The 19,212-nt window shown below is 31.1% G+C and overlaps 2 protein-coding genes across 3 annotated transcripts; one reads left to right on the top strand and one right to left on the bottom strand.

Annotated features, from left to right (window-relative positions):
* Nucleotides 1–180: 180 nt before the first annotated feature.
* Nucleotides 181–5,471, top strand: BBS9 (Bardet-Biedl syndrome 9). Its single transcript, XM_085205303.1, has 11 exons — nucleotides 181–507; nucleotides 589–677; nucleotides 775–1,039; nucleotides 1,137–1,248; nucleotides 1,337–1,478; nucleotides 1,564–1,878; nucleotides 2,107–2,586; nucleotides 2,982–3,295; nucleotides 3,658–3,833; nucleotides 4,194–4,323; nucleotides 4,613–5,471. Exons 1-11 carry the CDS (start codon nucleotides 251–253, stop codon nucleotides 4,850–4,852), a joined length of 2,520 nt encoding a protein of 839 aa, XP_085061429.1. The 5' UTR covers nucleotides 181–250; the 3' UTR covers nucleotides 4,853–5,471.
* Nucleotides 4,829–18,892, bottom strand: LOC146527793 (obg-like ATPase 1). 2 transcript variants are annotated; one of them, XM_085205305.1, is made up of 12 exons: nucleotides 18,577–18,892; nucleotides 18,162–18,347; nucleotides 10,949–16,343; nucleotides 10,324–10,409; nucleotides 10,004–10,131; nucleotides 9,368–9,543; nucleotides 8,697–8,774; nucleotides 8,014–8,111; nucleotides 7,491–7,631; nucleotides 6,972–7,068; nucleotides 6,154–6,301; nucleotides 4,829–5,523 (listed from the first exon to the last, which is right to left on the bottom strand). In XM_085205305.1, the coding sequence occupies exons 2-12, from the start codon at nucleotides 18,344–18,346 to the stop codon at nucleotides 5,438–5,440; spliced, it is 6,618 nt and encodes a 2,205-aa protein (XP_085061431.1). In that variant the 5' UTR covers nucleotide 18,347; nucleotides 18,577–18,892; the 3' UTR covers nucleotides 4,829–5,437. The 2 variants fall into 2 exon arrangements, with proteins under 2 accessions (XP_085061431.1, XP_085061430.1); XM_085205304.1 differs by lacking the exon at nucleotides 10,949–16,343 and having other exon boundaries at nucleotides 10,324–10,380; nucleotides 18,577–18,754.
* Between the last annotated feature and the right edge of the window lie 320 nt (nucleotides 18,893–19,212).

Genomic DNA, 19,212 nt, shown 5'->3' with positions numbered 1-19,212 from the left:
TTTTTGTTTCTTATGTAAATAAGCAAGTTACAACTATACTTTTCTGGAATAATTACTATATAGTATGTATGATACGTGATTAAATTAAAATAATATTTTGTAGAATAAAAACTGTTTTAATCTATTTTTCTTTAATGATACGGATAAGTAGATATTTTACGTTCTCGTTACCATGGAATACTAAGTACAAACACTTGTATATTTATAGGATTTTAATAACTTATATAAAATGTTTTCTTAATCTACAATTATGTCAATATTCAAAACAAAAAATTGGTGGTCCAATAATAAATCTCAAAGTGAAGCTTGTGATGACGGCATTCAAAATAGTCGTTGTATTAAAGTGGACAAATTTGATTCGCACATTGATAGTGATTGCTTGATTGTTGGCCAAAGCTCGTTACTAAAAATTTATAAGCCGATTAATGAAAATAAAAATTCCCATCCTATTTTAGAATCACAATTAAACGACATTATATTGCAAGTAGAAACGGGCAAATTTGTAATGTATGATTTTTTAATTTACTTTCATTGCAGATTTTTACCTTATTATTCAATGTTTTAAAAAAAATATTGTAAAATTTCTAGAGATTCCGCTGATCGACAAATATTAATATTGCATCCAAATAGTTATGTTATTTATTTTTTAAAACACAATGATGGTCATATAGATGTTGGTAAGTAAAATGAGACGCTCGGTATATAACATATATTCATTAAATATTTATCAAATATAGTAACCTAAAAACTTTATATAATTTAATTCTATTTCAGGGGAACAAAATTCCCTTATTTCTGTAATAAAACATACATTCACTAGAAGAGCATTTAATGTCACTTGTGGGCCTTTTGGATCCTCGAAGAGTAGAGATCTTATTTGTATTCAAGCTTTGGATGGAACATTAAGCTTCTTCGACCAAGACACTTTTCTATTTATGTGCCTTTTTGACGATATCATAATACCAGGACCGATATGTTATGTGGCCAATAGTGACCAATTTGTAGTTTGCAAATCGACATGGGTCATGGAAATTTATAGGTATTTTTTTTAAGGAAACAAATTTTATTAACAACACATAAGTATACCTATATTTTTTTATGCGTGTAAATTTTATATAGATAATATGTTATTGCAGTTATCAACAACTAAGCGAATTTAGCGAGTTAAGCATCAGACAAAACAAAAAGAACATCCCGCAATGGACTTACAATGCAGGGGAAGAAATTATATCACTTCAAACGATACGAGTATGCTTTTCTTCTCAGAAACAAATATAGTAGTGCATAGTTCACATAGAAATAATTATACTTTTTATATATTTATTTCAAATTGCAGACCAGTACAAGTTTTTCAACAATTATAGCGGTAGGAGAGAGACATCTCTACTGTTTTCAAAATAACGGTTTAATGAAATACATGATCAAATTCAATTATATGCCAATTTGCTTCCATGCATATTTAATTGGGTGGTATTACGGTATTTATGTATACTTTATATTTACTATACAAGAATCATTTTTTGGATCCTCGTTTATCATTCGTAATTCTTAATTTTATTTCAGAACCTAATTCTAGGTTGCTTGTAATGGTAGTATCTGAAGATTCAAAGTTAAATATTTACGAAGGTACATCACTATTATGGTCTTGCGATTTAATGCATAATGCTATATCGATATCTCGATGTTATTTAAACTCTTTGCCTGGAGGCATTGTAACTCTTTCTACAGACGGTATTGTAGATGTATGTTATATTGGTACGGAACCAGATTTAAATGCTAACGGATATACAATGAGTGATGTGGCTGATCCCAATGAAATTCAAGCTGAATTAGACGTTGTAGAACAATCATTGAAAAAAGTTATGGAAGCTAAAGGGGGTGGGTACATTTAATTTTAATTATAAGATAGATACTAAATTCATTAAATAGAAGTATACTATTACACTTAATAGATCAAATATAATTCATATAATGGTATTAGGGATTACAATGCTATTAGTAATTCGAAATTTTTATTAATCTACCCATATAAAATATTGAAAAAAAAAAGCTTTCTTCTACTGTAAAAATCAGTATGAGATTGATTCACCTTTACATTGTTTTTAGACACCGATGAAGAAGAAGAACAAATCGATCGTATAATGAAAATAAAAATCGATATTGGAAATTCTTTAAATAGACCTATATCTAATTTTTCCGAAAATAGTTATCGAGCATTACAAACATGTCCGATAGTAATTACACTTGTGTTCGAAAATCCCAAGTTAATTCAAAGTTTACAAATTACCTTTCATTGTAATCCACCTATTGGAAGCGCCGAAACTACCGTATGTTTAGAAGACATAAATGGCACTGAGATCATAGAAAATTTTATTTTTCTTTTCGACGATGCCGATATATCAGATTTTGGAGTTAATATAGCATTTGCAATTGTACAAAACGATGGAAAGATAAAAACGACTAAACGTCAAATAATATTGCCCATCAACTTTTATTGTGAACCAGTACAAGTTGTGTTGGAAAATAATTACAAAATAGATATAAAAACAAACAGATTTATTCAAGATATTACGGAAATATTGACTGGTATGTAGAGGTATATCAATAAATTCTTTGTTGTTGCGTATAATTAATACATAGATATCTTATAATATATATTATTAGGAATTGAAATAAAATTTATTCATTCCCCCAAGTGGGAATCAGATCGACAACAACAAAATAAGAAATACCATTGTGTCGCAGTGGCAAAACGTCTAACTGTAAACGTGACGGTCGTGGGTTCGATTTGAAAATTAATTTTATTTATTACCAGCTCTGGTAACAACTAAAAGCGAAACGTTGTGTTCCGCCACTCATCACGCAATGTGTCAGAAATTGGGAGAAAAATGGGAAACTGAAACTGCTTTTACTTATTTGGAATAGGTAAATAAAAAAAATATGCAAATATGCTTAATGAAGGTAAACTTAACGCTTTACAGATTTTACAAAGGACGAGCTTACGAGTTTCGCTGTTCAAGACACACTATCTTTAAAATATAGAATGTCAAATAGAATAGTCACTGTAAAAATTTCTGAAAATATATGTTCTATAGAAGCAAATGAATATTCTGATATGTCGCCAATATTGGGACACATAGCAAAAATCTTAATTGATTATCAAATAAAGCAAGGAATTGGTAATTCTGATATAGAGTTTATTATAAGCGGAGATCAAATAAAACAAGTAATACACGCATTTTTGAAGTGCATCGAAGTGCATGCCAAAGAACGGGTAAAATTAAAAGAATTAGAGGTATGTATGTTCAAATTTATTTTAGTTAATTAAATGTAAGCTTTATGAGAAATTAAAAGACCTATATATTTTTTTTAAAGTAGCTTAACAGACGTTGGCTATCGTGACGCAATAGGACAGCAGCGTTTGCCTACACAATGGTTCTAAGTTCGATTCCAATTGATGGAAATTATTATACTAAATTTGTTTTCATTCCTTGTTTTGAAATAGAGTGTAGAGTTTCATTACTAACCATTTGGTCTCGACTTTGGGTGAAAAGCAGTCAGAGAATGTCTTGACATTAGATTGTTTCCGCCTACGACTTAACATAAATAAGGGAAAGGCGTTTTTTTACAATATTTTCCCTAATCTTTAACTTCTAGGACGAACTGAATATACTGCAGAGACAATTTACACTAGTACAAAAACGTCTATTAGTTCAATATGGCTCGTTGCCACCGGGGGACTGTGAACCTTTGGAGTTCCTCATGTACGACACACACGAACGAATCAAAATGACGGCTTACGGAATAATACAGAGCAAACAAAATGTACTAAGGTAACAAAGTAGATGATGAAAATCATCACAGGAATTACGCAAAATCAGGCTGTCGTGATGCTGCAGGGCAGTGATTGTTGTGAATTCGATTGCACACGTAGAATTTTATTGTTTTCATTTTCTCGGTCTGGTAAAAAGCCAAAGCCTGGCGCAGAATTCTGCAATTACTCGAAAATGGGCGGTGCTTGGAAAACGGAGTGTCATAAATAACTCATAGCACTAGATTCCCTCCGCCTACTGCTGTGTTCGGGGTACAGTAAGAGGTTGTGCCGGTGCGCCATGACAGCCTCAACATATATATGAATATCATATATGAATATTAAACATATTTATGAATTTGTTACATTTCATAATTTTAAGAGCTGGAGGTAATTTGAGAAGAAACGGTTCTTTAATTATGTATTTACTAAAGCAAGTTTTGACGGATAATCTGAAATTAAAACTTATAGAAGAAATGTTGGCATTGGACACCTTGGACGGTCAATTTCAAGTAAGTTGAGGTTTATGAAAAAGTAAAATATCTGTTTCTGTTGAGGCCGTCGTGGCGCACAAGCCTACCACTTTTAAGCAATGGTTCAAAGGGGCGCTGGGCGCTGTCTAGTTACCAGGGCGACAAAATTAATATAATTCAATCTCACCAAGTGGGCATTGAACCCATAACCATTGCATTTACAGATTTTGTGCCACAGTGGTTCCAAAATATCCTCCTAAGAGTATATAAAGCTTACTTATTATATTGATTGTTAACATGATTTTTTGAAATACTAACATTTACCTAGGAATGGGAAGAGGCTGTCGTTCAGGGATTATCTTACATTCTTAATAAAATAGTCAATAAAACAGACAAAGATAAAGAGAAACTAGCCCCAGTGATCGACCAAGACATACTTTCCCAGACCAACTTGAAAAAACTTTTGAAACAATTGCGGATTTTATTCGATAAAGTTTTCAAAACGCAAAATGTTGAGGGACAAAATGAAAATATAACACGAATAGAAGAATTTGTTGAAGTTATATAATTTATAAAGGCATTACGGATTTACAAATGCTTAACACTTATTCATACAACAAGCCATATTTCATTAGTAACAAAGTCTCCAGTATGCAATCTTTAAAGTTCTATATGTACTATAATTATTATTAATAAATACACGACTTTATTATATAAAAATACAAAACATGTTTTATTTTAAATATTCATCTGCATGTTATGAGTATCATATAAATGCATTAGCCAAATCTTCAAATTAGCTTTTTATTTTTTTATTTTTTATTAGACATTGCGTGTTGAATGGTGAAAGTCAAGGCCGTGCTTTGTTAAGACAAAGCACTCATCTAAAGCACTAGTTTACCAAAGAGAGGAAATGAAAATAAATAGTTTCTCCAAAGAGAAAACTCGACGGTCTCTACAAGCTTTTATAAACTATTAAGTTTTACGTATAAAAATATTGCATACTACATTTTTATAACAGTGCATTTAATAAGAGAGATATTAAAAAATAATAATTTATTTAAATGTCCATGGATCAAGCTACATGTAGCAGGGTGTACAATGCCAGGTTGAGGTACAACATATGTACTAATAATAGTAAAACTTTGTCACGTCATTTCTTCTTAGCGTCCTTAAGGCCGGCGCCCGCGTTGAACTTGAAGAATATTATATCACCGTCCTCCACTACGTAGTTTCTACCTGGAAATAAAGATAAACAGTTCAGGATAAAGTCAATGTCAAATAATTTTATTAAAAATAAGAAGTTGCATTCTTCATTTTTTGGACGTCAAAAAAAGTAAAGTTACTGCCTTAGACCTTAGAAGGACTGGCACTGGATCTCAGCAGGATTTTGTTTTTTAATCAATTATTTACAGAATCACACTTGTTTATTAGTGACAATGATACCTTCGAAATGGACTGGAGCGAGCAGTATAGTTATAGTTAAGTTCTTTGAATATGACGTCGCTAGCGGCTGCGCGTCAATTGAGAACAAAAAAAATCGCTACTGTATCAAGAGCAATAATAGTAATAGGGTATTACTATAAAAATACTATTTAAGACGGCAACAGATCTGCCACTTTCATTCTTAAAAAGAGTACCAGACGAGAAAAGGATATCTCTCGTACTATTTTACGCAACTACCTATTTTCTATAATAAACATAAACTACGTTCAACTTGATTGACGAGTGATCGGCGTTACCGTTTTGATAGGTTTGTGTCTGTGCGTTATATATAAAATGTAACAAATGGTGTTTTATTTTACAACGATAGTTTTATGTACAAATTATTTCAAATAAAATAATAAAATAAAAACATATAGATGTTACCTTGTTGCCTGTATTTCCCAGCGCCCTTGCATGCAGCTTCCGATCCCTCCTCCTTGAAATCCTTATAGTGCATCACATCCGCCATTATGAAACCTTTCTCAAAGTCCGTGTGGATTCTGCCGGCAGCTTGAGGGGCTTTAGTTCCTTTCTGTAAATATGAAAATAAAAAATATTATTTTATTTATATTATAAATGTGGATATTTGAGCATGTTTGTTCCACTTTCACGCAACAACTATTGAATGGATGTCGATGAAACTATACAGTAGTATAGCTTATACGTCCATCACAATAACACAAAACTTACAATTGATGTAAATATTTTATATAATTTAGTTATAATATAACAATAAGTTTAAGTTTGGGTCGCTAATGATATATACAGGTGGAAGCTTCTGCGCTCCTTTTACAGGAACAGCATATAGGGAAAAATATTTCAAACCCATGCCTAAAAAAATAATTAAGATACGTCAACAGTTGTTGACCTCGATGTTTTTTGTTTTTACTGCATATAGTGGGGTGGTAGAGGGAACCTACTGTTAATATACTGCTTCCCACACGTAGGCGGAACTCAATCTAGTATAATGATTTAATTTACTTACGTATTACATAACACTTAAAACATCTGAATAACACTTTTTTTAGAAAACCTATGAAAATTTTAAGCCTTGCATTGTATGAACCCGCGTCTCTTAGAAACCGTCCAAGCCCAGTGATCACTAACGTACTATACTATACCTACTCTTAGCGTTTGAAGTTTTCTAAAGGAGATTTTTCTTTACTCAGTGTGGAATGAGACTAAAAATCTTTAAAACATACCTGAATAGTCCACGCCTTGACCTCATCAGCGCCGGCCGTGAAGAAGTACTCCAACTGCAGTGCTTTATAGCCTTGAACTATAATTTTATCTAATGCACTGAAACAAAAATAATATCGTTATTAATATAAAATCATATTTAATTATTATTATTGCAATATTTATTATATTGTAAATTTATATGTGAAAATGTCGAAGACGCCATTTGGCTTACTTAAATAAAAAGGATAATAACTTTCTGTGATGGTTGCAAGTTTAATTTTCATTTGAGGGAATATTTATGTGACGTGATATAGATAAAGTGAACCAGCACTATACACAAAAGAAAATGTTTTCAAAGTACGCGAAAAGTGGAGAACGAAGTGACTTACAGCTTGGTTCCCTCTGCCATTAAGAATAATTAAAAGCCCTCGTGACGCAGTGGGATAGCGTATCAATGTAAATGTGATGTTTGGTTTGATAAGTTTTATTTCTTCCTTTGCAGTAAAGGAACCTTAAATATAAAATAAAACATTATTTACCTGGTGATGTTATTTTCTTTGAGGAATTGCTTCCTTTCTTCGGGTTCCATATCTAATAGTTTGCTCTCTAGAGCGCCCGAGAACGGTATCAAGGGAGCTCCCGGATCGTTTTTGTCGATCCACTCCTTTAGCTTGGGTAACCTGTAAATTTATGACATATTTATAAAAAAATAATAAATAACAATAATAAGTTACTGATGACATCGTGGCGCAGGCGCACAAGTCTGTGACTGTAAACGCGAAGGTGGTATATTTGTTTTCCACTTTGGCAAATCAAACGTCACCTAAATTGCAATGTCGACGAGGAATGTACAGAATGAAGTGTATGCGCAAGGTTTTTTGTAACTACTGCTGTATGCGTGTTTTTAAAGCGGTTTAGTTATTTGTGCAAATTTTTTATTAATATGTAAATCTTAAGACGCTTTATATAAATAAGATCGTGGGCATCGATCCCACAATTATCGTGTTTATAGTCAGACGTTGAGATACTGCGCCATTATAGACTCAATCATAAAAAAAATACCATTTGTTCTTTTTCCTAATATAATCCTTTTCCGAGAGGTTGACAAGATACAGCGCGGGCTTCGATGTTAAGAACAGATATTTGTTGAGCACTTCTATCTGTAATATGGACAAAATTCAGTATTAAGTAATAATAAAACATATTTAAAGATTTATTATTATAAATATTGAAGAAAATAAAAATGTGTTGATTATTTTATGTATATCTATATATATAAAAGGACTTGTCCTCACTGACTGAGGTAAGACGCGCGCACAGCCGTAACCGCTGATGGTAGTAACGAGAAATTTGGAAAGATATTTACTTTCGTAATCTGGACATCCACTAAGAAGGGATTTTGAAAAATTTTAACCCTAAAGGGGTAAAATAAGGGTTCAAAGTTTGTATGGAAAAAAAATTAAATCGGCGCCGATTTTTATAAAATTTGAAATTAAAATTTTTAAAAGTATTTAACTGAACACGTGTTTCATCGTTGTCTAGAATTCTCCCCCTAAGGGTGCAAATAAGGGGTTGAAAGTTTGTATAGATTTTTTTTTAAATCGCCACCGATTTTTATAAAATTTTAAATTTAGACTCTTAAAAAAAATATTAAACATATATTTCGTGGTTTATTAGAATTTACCCCTAAATAAGCAAGCGAAGCTGCGCGCGCCCGCTAGTCATTATATATTTTTAATACTTACATCTGCAGCACTCCAATCACCAAATCTAATATGTTTTTTCTCTTCTACTAAAATAGTTTTGATCTTAGCTAAAGCTTCCTGAAAAATAAAAGTAACTCTTTAAAAAATATATATTATAATCCTAAGAAATTTTGCAATCAACCTGCATCGGTATCTGCATCAAAAGTTAAACAAACGTAAAGTTGGCATTATCACTGTACAAAAAACGAAAAAATCTTGGAATCTACGCTTGTCGTGCTGAAAAAATGGAACGATTCATATGAGAATGCATAGTCCTATATAGAGAAAATTACATATTTTTTTGTTTGATTTTCTTTTGTTGATCTCTAATAAAAACGTTATTTTTAAATGTTGTTTTACTTGTTTTTCTGGAACTATTTTTAGAGGCACGCGCCACGCGAACTTCACCATCTCGTGACGCAGGACAGCGTTTGACTGAAAGCCCGATGGTCGTGAGTTTGATTATTATTATAAGCAATGGAATGATTATATAAAATTATTTTTTAGTTTTATTTTCCTGCTCTGGCAAGGCAAAGAGGGCCGCTGAGTTTCGCCACTTAACACGCAATGTCTCGAATTACGACAAAGAAATAAAACCAAAATATCTTAGCACTAGGCGATCTTTGCTAATCCTGATTCTATGAAAAAAAAAATAGTAAGGACATACTTACATACTCAGGTTTAAGTTTCTTATCCCCACCCCGATTGACGGTCCTGTCTAATTTTTCGATGTTTTGCACTAGCTGTTCCTCATCCTTCAGACGTAATTCCTCTCCAATGGTTTCCAAATCACGGATGGGATCAACTTCACCATCCACATGAATTACACTTTCATCATCGAAAGCTCCTAAAATGTTAATCGTAATGTCTATAATTTTTTTAAGTATATTGTATATGGGATAATTTACCCAAAGTAAAAAATATATATATTTAATCATGTTTCCAGAGTTCTCTTTATACGTATTTTATTATTTAATTTTCATAAATGTTCTCTCTATTTTCTCTTTTATCGTTCGAATTTTTTTAAAGTGATAGGGATAGATGTAGTTAGATTGTGTTGAACTGAACACGTTGACTGTACGTTGAAATTACAGCATGTAACATTGTTTTATATGTAATAAGCATCATGCCTATATTAAAAGCTCGAGACCAATTTGTGTACAGAACCCTTGGTGGGCGAGCTCGACTCGCGCTTATCGAGTTTTTAAATATTCTTTTACTGTCATACTTAAAACATACAAAAAAAAGAAATTAATATTTTTAAACTGGCATCTTACATAAGCCTTGGGAATATTAATATTACTTACTGCATAAGTTGAAAATAGCATCACAAGCTTTTATATGCGACAAAAAAGCGTTGCCGAGACCTTGACCTTCCGCTGCGCCGCGCACTAGACCCGCGATGTCTACTACATTCAAAAATGCTGGTACTTTGCTGAAATATTTAAACATCATTATTTCGTGTCACTAATTATACAAATTACATTTTATTAGTCTTCCTAACAGACACAAAGACATCTAAAACTATAAAGACAGACAATTTAAGCGTTTGGAAAAAGGCATTCGGGCAAAGCCGGTATATACTTATTATTAGAAATTTTAAAAATGTTTGTATTAAAACAATTACCTCGCTGGTTTATGGTACTCGCAAAGAAAATCGAACCTCTCATCGGGAACCGGTACCCTACTTGCTGAAAAAAAAATACTAGTTAGCTTTGTTGTAATATTAGTAAAATTCAAAATTGCTATAATCTTTAAAAATGTACATACATTCCATACCTCTCTTATTTGAGTTATGAGTTCAATTAATAAAGAAAAAACGTGTATGTTTTAAATATATTTAAAATATACTAAAGTTACATTGGTAGTTACAAATAATTATAATGTAATTATTATTCAATACAATTACTAAAATCAGCTTCCGTGTATATAGTTGTAAGAAGACTATCACTTTTTCCAATACTCCCTTCTAACTGTTTAGGTTTATTTTTTTGACAACAGTTTGGATAAATTGCAAACGGATTGTTAATGGATGTTAAACGTAAACTAATATCCGTTATTAGTTTACATCTAGCCTTGAATACTTTAAAAACCCTTTTATACGTTACTACAATTTCTTCCTCTAAAGTATTATTGTGAATTTTAAGAAATAAAGCTAGGTAAAGGAGCCCCGACAATCGAATACTTAAGCCAGGATATTTGGGTCTCGTTGCATTGATTGCGCAACAAGCTTCCGTTATTATATTTCCAACGCTTTGTTCTAAATAACCTAGGTGAGGTATTTCTTTTAATGTCAGTTTAGGAAATATATTCATTTTCTTGAAAACCTTAATATCATAATAAAGTTGAGGCTTAGCCAAAAATTTAAGATGACATTTAGAGCTGCAAAATAAATACATTTTATCTTTGTATAAAGCTGCAAATTGATTAAGTCCTTTAAGAATTTTTTGAGAGGGCAGGTTTTCTGCGTACGTTACAATACATATACCGTTCTCGTAAACAATAGACATATCTACAAATGTTACTGGTGCTGGAATTTCCGGAATGATAATATTTTTAGTAGTAAAAAGTTTTTCAGGGAATTTTAATACTAAATCTATATGTTCAGAGCAAATCCAATAGAGACGATTTTTATATTGAACGAGACCTTTTTTATCAGGGGGGAACCCACTGTGTCGTAGCGTATCTCTTATAAAACAGACTGGACAAAGATTTTTAAAGCAAGACATTTTCTGTTCAAATATTTTATTAGTAACGGCCATAAAGCCAGCTCGAACAATCTTGGATTTTTCATAAGTTAGGTAGTGGTGAACTTTTGGAATTAGCTCTTCTATAACGTTCACCGCATCGGCATAGCATTGCCATTTCGAATTATTTCCATTAATATTGTATAAGTTTTGCGTATCCTCTTTTATAAAGTTTTTGACTAGCTTACAGTTTTTTGCCCAATTTAAAAACTTGAAATCTATAAGTGAACTACAATACGGCGGTTTGATTTTAAGAATGTCGTTATAAATTTCATTCTGCGAATTTGTCAGTACAGTTTGCTTTGTGCTTTTTAGATCAAAAATTATAAGAGGGAATAAGCCGTGTTTAGATAGCTCGCAGGTTTCAAATGGAGAATCAGGAATGCCGTCTAAAATGATACCGTTAGACATTGTTCGGCTATCTATCATTGCTACTGTCACAATAGCTTCCATAATAAATTTGCTATCAACGCATTGTCCTGCACTTAAAAATGAAGAAATTTTTAATCCCAAATGAGTCCACCGCATATTTTCCATAATATATCTAAGAGCCATACCTCTCGATATACAAATTAAACCATAATGTTTAGCGAGCTTTGAAGCCAATTCACTTTTGCCAGATTTTGGAGGTCCAATAACACTAATACTTAAAGGATAAGGAATATATAGGTTAATAATATTATCTTTCACATATTCCAATGGATTTTTTCTAAATTTTCTCACATTATCTTTCGATGAAATGAAATATATGTAAGCGCGATGAATTATTGGAAATACGCTATTTTTTACTTTACTTACATTATATGGATTAAATAAAGTATATGGATTATCTTTAATGAACACTGGACACATCCTGTTAAATTTGCTTAGCAAGAAGAATCCTTCTAATAAAAGTATTTCAGCTATATCGCAGTTTACAGTGAAAGTTTGTTCTAGAAATGATTCACCTCTATTTCTTAGCTTAGAAAGTTTTTCTAGTACCCTTCGTGTAACTACATTTATCCTTTTTTTTCCATTGAAATATAGAATTTTAAGTTTTTGTTCATCTATAATATCCTTCAAATTTTGAATATTTTCATCTTGTACTTGATATATATTTTCTATTCTACTGTTGATTCTTTCAAGAGCATCATCGGATTTTTCCCATTCCGTTTGATCTACTGGTTCCGGATACTCTTGAATGAGTTGATTGTAAGTGGCAAATAAATAAGCGTCTACATTAGCGGAACCTGTTGGATCGGCATCCATAATTGTACTTTGTATAGATGGTGTTTTTGGTGGTTCCTCAAAGTTAATTACAACTCCCTCCATTAGTTCATATATAATTAGTTCAATGACAATTTTTCTTGTAATAAAATCCTTCCATGTGTTTCTTTCTGTTTCTAATGTTCTATCTACTTTCTTTTTTGCTTCCTTTAATTGTAATTTCCATTTTTTATGTAATTGTGGGGATAGCCTATCGATTGCAACTTCAGAATCACATTCTAGCTCAATTATTATATCAGGAATACAATAATTGTTAATCATATCTTCTACATCAGATGATAATTTAGGAAAACCATCAATTACGACACCAGTTTTACTATACGGGTTTTCAAACCAAAGTTTTTTAACTAATCGTGCAATAAATGTAGACGGCAATGATGAACCCTGCTCAAAATAATTTTTAATCATTTTTATTAATTCTTTTTCCCTGAACAATATGTCTGTCATATCGTTTAAACTATTTTCCTCAGTTTGGATGTATTCAACTTCTTCATCATCAGCATCTATTGTATCAGTGAAATTGTTTTCATATTGCCAACCAACCCTTTTAAAATGTTTTGGTATTAGAATATTATTGACAAATTTATCAAAATCAATATGAAATAAACCCAATTCTTTAGCTATTATTTTAGATATAGTTGATTTACCACTACCAATGCAACCAACTACACAAATTCTCAAAGGGGGAATTATTTTTAAAGGTTTGTTGTAATATTGATACTTCGTAATATCATCCTGTAGCAACTTGACGTTATTTTCGTTAGAAGAATAATAGTATTTATTAAAATACTTAGTCACAAAATCATTTTTACCTTCCCATAAAATGCCGTAATCATAAAAAGCAACTGGGCAGTATATATTTGTTTCACCGAGATAATGCGAATCATTATAATTTAGGTCTTCAATTGACTCACTTTCATCCTCACGTATTTCAGATGCATCTTCTTCCATTTCCAGCGGTTTACAATAACTTTTACGCATTTTTAGTAAGACTTCTTCTATAACATTTATGTCACTTTTATCTTCAAGCTCAATTTCAATGGTCGGTTTAAAGTTTCCTTCTAATTGTAGTTTCACAATATCCCAATTTTCACGGAATTTCTCAATTTTTTCAGACATTAATGCCATAGTACTTGTTTCATTGTTTTCCTCAGAAATATTTACTTCTTTGTCAAAAACGAGGTCAAGAACACCTCTGACTAATTGGTCTATGATCATTTGCACATCGAGGGATGAAGAGTTGACGGGTATACTTCGCAATAACTTTACTTTAATCAACGGATCATTTGCTAAAGTAAACCTTTCCTGATGGTTTTTAGGACACTTTTGTACATTGGTATAATGGTGTACTAAGTCCAAATCAATTTCTCTATTTTCAATTAATGCTATAACATAATCTGGTAAGAAACCAGAATCTGACAAAGATATCCAATGTTCAGGGTCTGAAGGAAACCCATCTATTATAAATTTCCCATAAGTTTTATTACCACTATTTAGCGAATCATTGTCGATATTTTGCAATATGGTAACTAATTCAGAAGTTAATTCTGAAACACTTGGTTCTATTTCTTTTTCTAATTCATTGGCTGCTATGTATGAGGCAATACCGCGATCCACGTCTTCATCACCCAGTAAAGGAATGGCTGGCTTAGGTAATTCTGTAGATAAATCTGCCGGGGCGAATTTTAATAAGTTATTATCCTTTGCAACTTCTTTACACGTATCTAAATCGTCAATTGGTAAAAAATTAAGTTGATTTCTTAAAACTTCGAATTTCTTTAATGATGCTTTATCTCCAAATGGTTCATCTTCTAGTTGCGCTAATTTTTTTTTAAGCAAAGGCAAATAGGCGGCTAAAAGACTTGACATGGTGTTAAACCATGTATTTAATTTAGATACTCTTTCTAATTCATTATTTTGCCACTCATTTAAGCGCGCGTCCTCTATATTTGACCTAATTTCAATTAAAATATTTGTAGAGTAACTAAGATATTTATTTTTTTTAATTTCCTCTGAAAATGAATTGTAGTAAATTATAGGTGCATCAAACAACCACGACAAACATTTTGCAACCATAGTTTTTCCTGAATTATCTGTACCTATAATAATAACACGACATGTAGGTTCTAAATACTCTAGTTTTAGAAAAGGTCGGGGATTCCTACAAAACTCTACCATAGCTTGTAAAGATGATAATAAATATACATGTTTAAAAAAGGTAACTGCAAATTTTGCATTTCCGTGTATAGACCTTCTCTTCTTTAGTTCAACTGGGCATCTGGTGTACCAAAACGATGCGTATCTATTAAAACTAAGCACACCACTACGAAGCACATTCAATTGTTCAATTAATCTCCAAAATTCTTCGTAATCTTCAGGAGGATCGTCAAGATATAAGGGTTCTGGTACAAGTACTGGTTTAATAGACATAAGTAATAATCTTTCAAAACAAATATGAGACATGAGCTGTACAGACACTCTTCCGTCCAATTTAATTATGTTTTTGGAACTATAATTCTTTAATTTTTTTTCTATAAATGGAGTCAGAATTGTTTTAAAATTGCAAATTTGTTGTGTTACCTTGGAAGAAAAATTGTGTGGTTGTTTGCACATATATTTTGGATTAAAAATATGAGTATCATAAGTTTTTACAAAGTTTAATAATGTGTAATGTGCAGGCCATTTGATTTCATTGTCTACATAACATTCAAATGGCTTCAAAGTGTTAAAATTATTAAAATAATTAATATATTTATGACTTCTTTTAGTGACAACATCCTTATTGGGACATGAAACAGAAATAAATATCTCAGGTTTAAAATTGAATACGTCTTGAATTTGATCTAGTAATATTACATTCAAAGTCTTATATATAGATTTTGTGTGAAAAGTTAAACTTTCGCAAGTGTTAAGGTAAAATTTTGGTAGTTCTATAATTTGCTCTTCTTCTTGGTCATCTACTGTTTCATTTTCAATTTCTTGTTCTTCTTCCATTTCTTCTTCTTCATCAGAAATGTCTGGTTTGCTACTCATAGATGAATGTGATCGTATGATTTTTTTGGATTTTTTCTTCTTTAAAGATAACAGTAAATCGTCGAGTATACTTTGTGATATGTTTAATGCTTCTTCTGAAATTAAAGTATCACATAGATATAAATTTCTATCAACTGAAGTGACCATTGGTAGTCCACTTATAACAAGCCCTCTGTGTGCAACTGCTGGTGATTTCAATTTTTCCTTCATAATTGTCAATATGATATCAAATTTGCAAACTTTATTGTGTCTCATGTTGTATTCTAGACATAATCCACTTTGGCTTTTTTGTTCTATTTCATCAATTAACACATTTTTTGGACATATATGGATACAATTTAGCTTCTTAGCTAACGCTTCTCCTAGATTATAGCATCCAGTTCCCGGTTTCCCTAATATCATGTAAGTTTTGGGTCCTTGTTTTAAATAGGCCTCTTGTGCATCTGCATCTGTCCAACAGTTAGAGAATTCCACATCTTCAGATAAAGCGATATTGGTATTGTTTATACCTAGTACAGTCGCTGCCAAAGGTTTAAAATCATCACATACTTCATTATCATGTGTTTTGTCAAATATTTCATTATCTCCATTATATAAAAAACTTTTACTGATCTCTGTATCTTTTATGTTACATTTATCTTTTATGTCTATTTTGTTTTTATAGGCTTCAAATCGGTTCATATTTTAGGAATGTTTCACAAATGACAGATGAAATTGTAATTATATTCATTAGTCAAAAACTAAATATTTACTTTTTAAGTGACTGGCATATTAAATAATATAAAAAAATAAAATACAAAAAGTTCTAATTTAAATACAGTATACTATTATTTCTTAATAATGCAAGTAGCCCAAGATCCCAAGGCCCTCAGACCTACGTCATAGTAGCAAAATTTTGAGGACTATTAGTCTAATATATAGTTAGAACAGTATGTATACTCTCTAACTCGAAAGTAGGGCTCTTTCAGAGGTAGCGCCAAATAACGGTAGTGTCTGGGAGAATGATTAAGATTATAAGGAGTCTTAAAGTAGTCCTTAAATAATATATGTAAAATTAAAGCTCGCTAATATATAGTTTGCCCCAATTTTAAACAACTTTTTGGACGTCTGGCCGGAGCCCACGTAAAAGATCTGGTAGTAATAAATATAATTTTTTTACATTATTCTTAAAAACATATTTAAATACGAGCGTTTCTACTTTAACGTAGGTGGTTGAAGCGATTTCCTCAGGTTGTTTAATAGTCAATAGTCTCTGGTTGTTTTCATCTCAATGTTCGATTATATAGGCCTAGATACAATCTCATACATTTGTCTATAAAATGTGTTAATGTTTTGCTCTATTTGAATACTGATTGTAAGCCTGTCAATGATATGATATACAGTGATATTTTTTGATATTGCTATAACACATAAGCTTACTAAGACAGAAAAATAATCTAAAATATTTGGGCTTGGTCTATGATATTATCATGTGAAATGTTTATATGACAATCATTGGGTCAATAGTTCTTTTAAAAAGTAGTGAGGAACTTTGACCAACAAGAGATTATCTCTTATCTGTTAAGACCAAGAACTGGACGCAGAAGTCAAAACTACTTGATATGGTACATGTCATGAGGAAGTTTCTTACTATACAGCCTTAGCTACGTTACAGACGCTGGATCCACCATTGTTATTTTTTTCCATATTTAATTTATATTTAAAAAGGTAAAATTTACTACTTCTTTAAGAAAACTTATAAAAAAATTTAAAAATATTGGTATTTATACCTTCACCATTTGTACCACCACCATTGTAAGCGTTTATGTAGGTAAATATTTACACATTTCTGCTACCAAAAGACAATTGCTTAGAATTATCATTTAGCCTGAAAGAATGCTATTAAAAGATATTTTATAAATGGCTCCTCTAAAAATCATAAAATAAGAAACAAAACACACAAGTTTGTTATTAAACTTAAAAAAGAGATATTCTCTATCATGAAATGTATAAAGCAAAGCAGTCATATCCATGTCTTCAACACATCAAGCACTCTACCACTAAGATACATGTTCTCATTTAGCTATGTCAAAATTCTTATAAGTTTGTTACAATAGTGTTGTAATGTGTCCCACAATATTAAATGGAAATTAAATGGTTTCTAAGTGTGTTTTTTTTCTAAAGTGTGCAATAACACTTAAAAAATTATAAAATAAATAATGCTTATTATTTATTATTATTATGTTTATCAAATTAAAATGCATAAAACAAAATACTTATGTTTACAAATACATTTGACAAAACCATTATCTCTGCGAAAACAGTAACTGCCAAGACAGTTTGACTTAAAAATAGTAATAAAAACAGGAAGTGGTTGATAAAATTGATTTGTTGAGTTACAAGTTAATTTTAAATTAGTAAAATATACTAAAGTTGATACTTATTTTCATTTGGATCAATGGTGCAAAAGGGGAAGTTTTCAGCAGCTGCTTGGCTTTTTGTGAGTACATTGAAGAAAGTAGATTTACCAACATTTGGCACTCCAACAATACCCACTTTCAAATTGGTGCCCACTCTTCCAATAAGTGGTTTTTTTTCTGGTTCTTCTACTTTCTTAGGTGGCATTCTAAAATAAAAGTAATAAAGAAATACACTTTAACAGATATATAGTCATTTAGATATTAATACTTCAAAATGCGCTGTTTATAGTAAAATAAAAAAGTAGAAAATAACTTTAAATTATTTATTAAGAGATTTTTTTATTATTATGAATATTTCCTATTTTACACGTGGATTTTTAATTTATTAAAAATATTTAAGGAACTTTACGGCATAACCTATTCTAATTTACTTACTTTTACTTCAATACAATTTGAATTAAAGGTAAAAATAAAATTTAACACAATATTTTTGAAGTAAAATTGCGTTTTTTAACTATAACTTATATTATTAAATCAGAAATATCTCAAGATTGCACGATGCCGTATCTTACGGCGATCACAGAATAGTGATGTACGATTGCATTGTGGCATATCGATACAATATACGAAAGGGTTTATGAAGAATACAATGAATCATTGTGTTAAAAGAAAGTTGTTGATAAAAGTAAACCAAATTTTGAGATCTTCAAATCGTCAGTAAAGCCTTAGATTTTTTCTGTCCAAGACCTCTGAAATCGATAAGAACATGCATCACATCCCTATTGCCAATTAGTGACATAACGTCATACGTGTAGAAATTCTACAAAACACAGATAAGAAATATATAAATTGTCAAAATAGAAGAAAAATAAATAAACTCAATTATTTTTTATCAAATATTGATTTATTTTTATTAATAAAATAAGTTGATGTGGTGAAAATATATTTTTTTATCTTCACGCTTCAGCAGGGTAGATAGAGGCAACCTAGTGTTGACACGTTATTGCCCATTTTCCAATGAATTCTTTAAGTGGCGGAACTCAACGCTGTGCTTTGTTACCAGAGCGAGGA

Source organism: Heliconius melpomene, chromosome 20, assembly GCF_056956725.1.
Source record: "Heliconius melpomene rosina isolate 202511_hmr_F chromosome 20, ASM5695672v1, whole genome shotgun sequence".
Lineage (NCBI taxonomy): Eukaryota > Metazoa > Arthropoda > Insecta > Lepidoptera > Nymphalidae > Heliconius > Heliconius melpomene.
The sequence above is the reverse complement of the archived record's forward strand: the minus strand, read 5'-3'. Positions and strand labels throughout refer to the sequence as shown.

What these genes read in the sequence shown, in the direction of transcription:
- BBS9 (XM_085205303.1), top strand. Translation starts at nt 251, where the DNA reads ATGTCAATATTCAAAACAAAAAATTGGTGGTCCAATAATAAATCTCAA. An exon ending in TGGGTCATGGAAATTTATAG is followed by an intron (nt 1,040 to 1,136) that starts GTATTTTTTTTA and finishes ATGTTATTGCAG; the next exon opens with TTATCAACAACTAAGCGAAT. An exon ending in CCTTGGACGGTCAATTTCAA is followed by an intron (nt 4,324 to 4,612) that starts GTAAGTTGAGGT and finishes ACATTTACCTAG; the next exon opens with GAATGGGAAGAGGCTGTCGT.
- LOC146527793 (XM_085205305.1), bottom strand. Translation starts at nt 18,346, where the DNA reads ATGCCACCTAAGAAAGTAGAAGAACCAGAAAAAAAACCACTTATTGGA. An exon ending in TGCTATTTTCAACTTATGCA is followed by an intron (nt 9,544 to 10,003) that starts GTAAGTAATATT and finishes TTAACATTTTAG; the next exon opens with GAGCTTTCGATGATGAAAGT. An exon ending in GTGATTGGAGTGCTGCAGAT is followed by an intron (nt 8,112 to 8,696) that starts GTAAGTATTAAA and finishes TCCATATTACAG; the next exon opens with ATAGAAGTGCTCAACAAATA.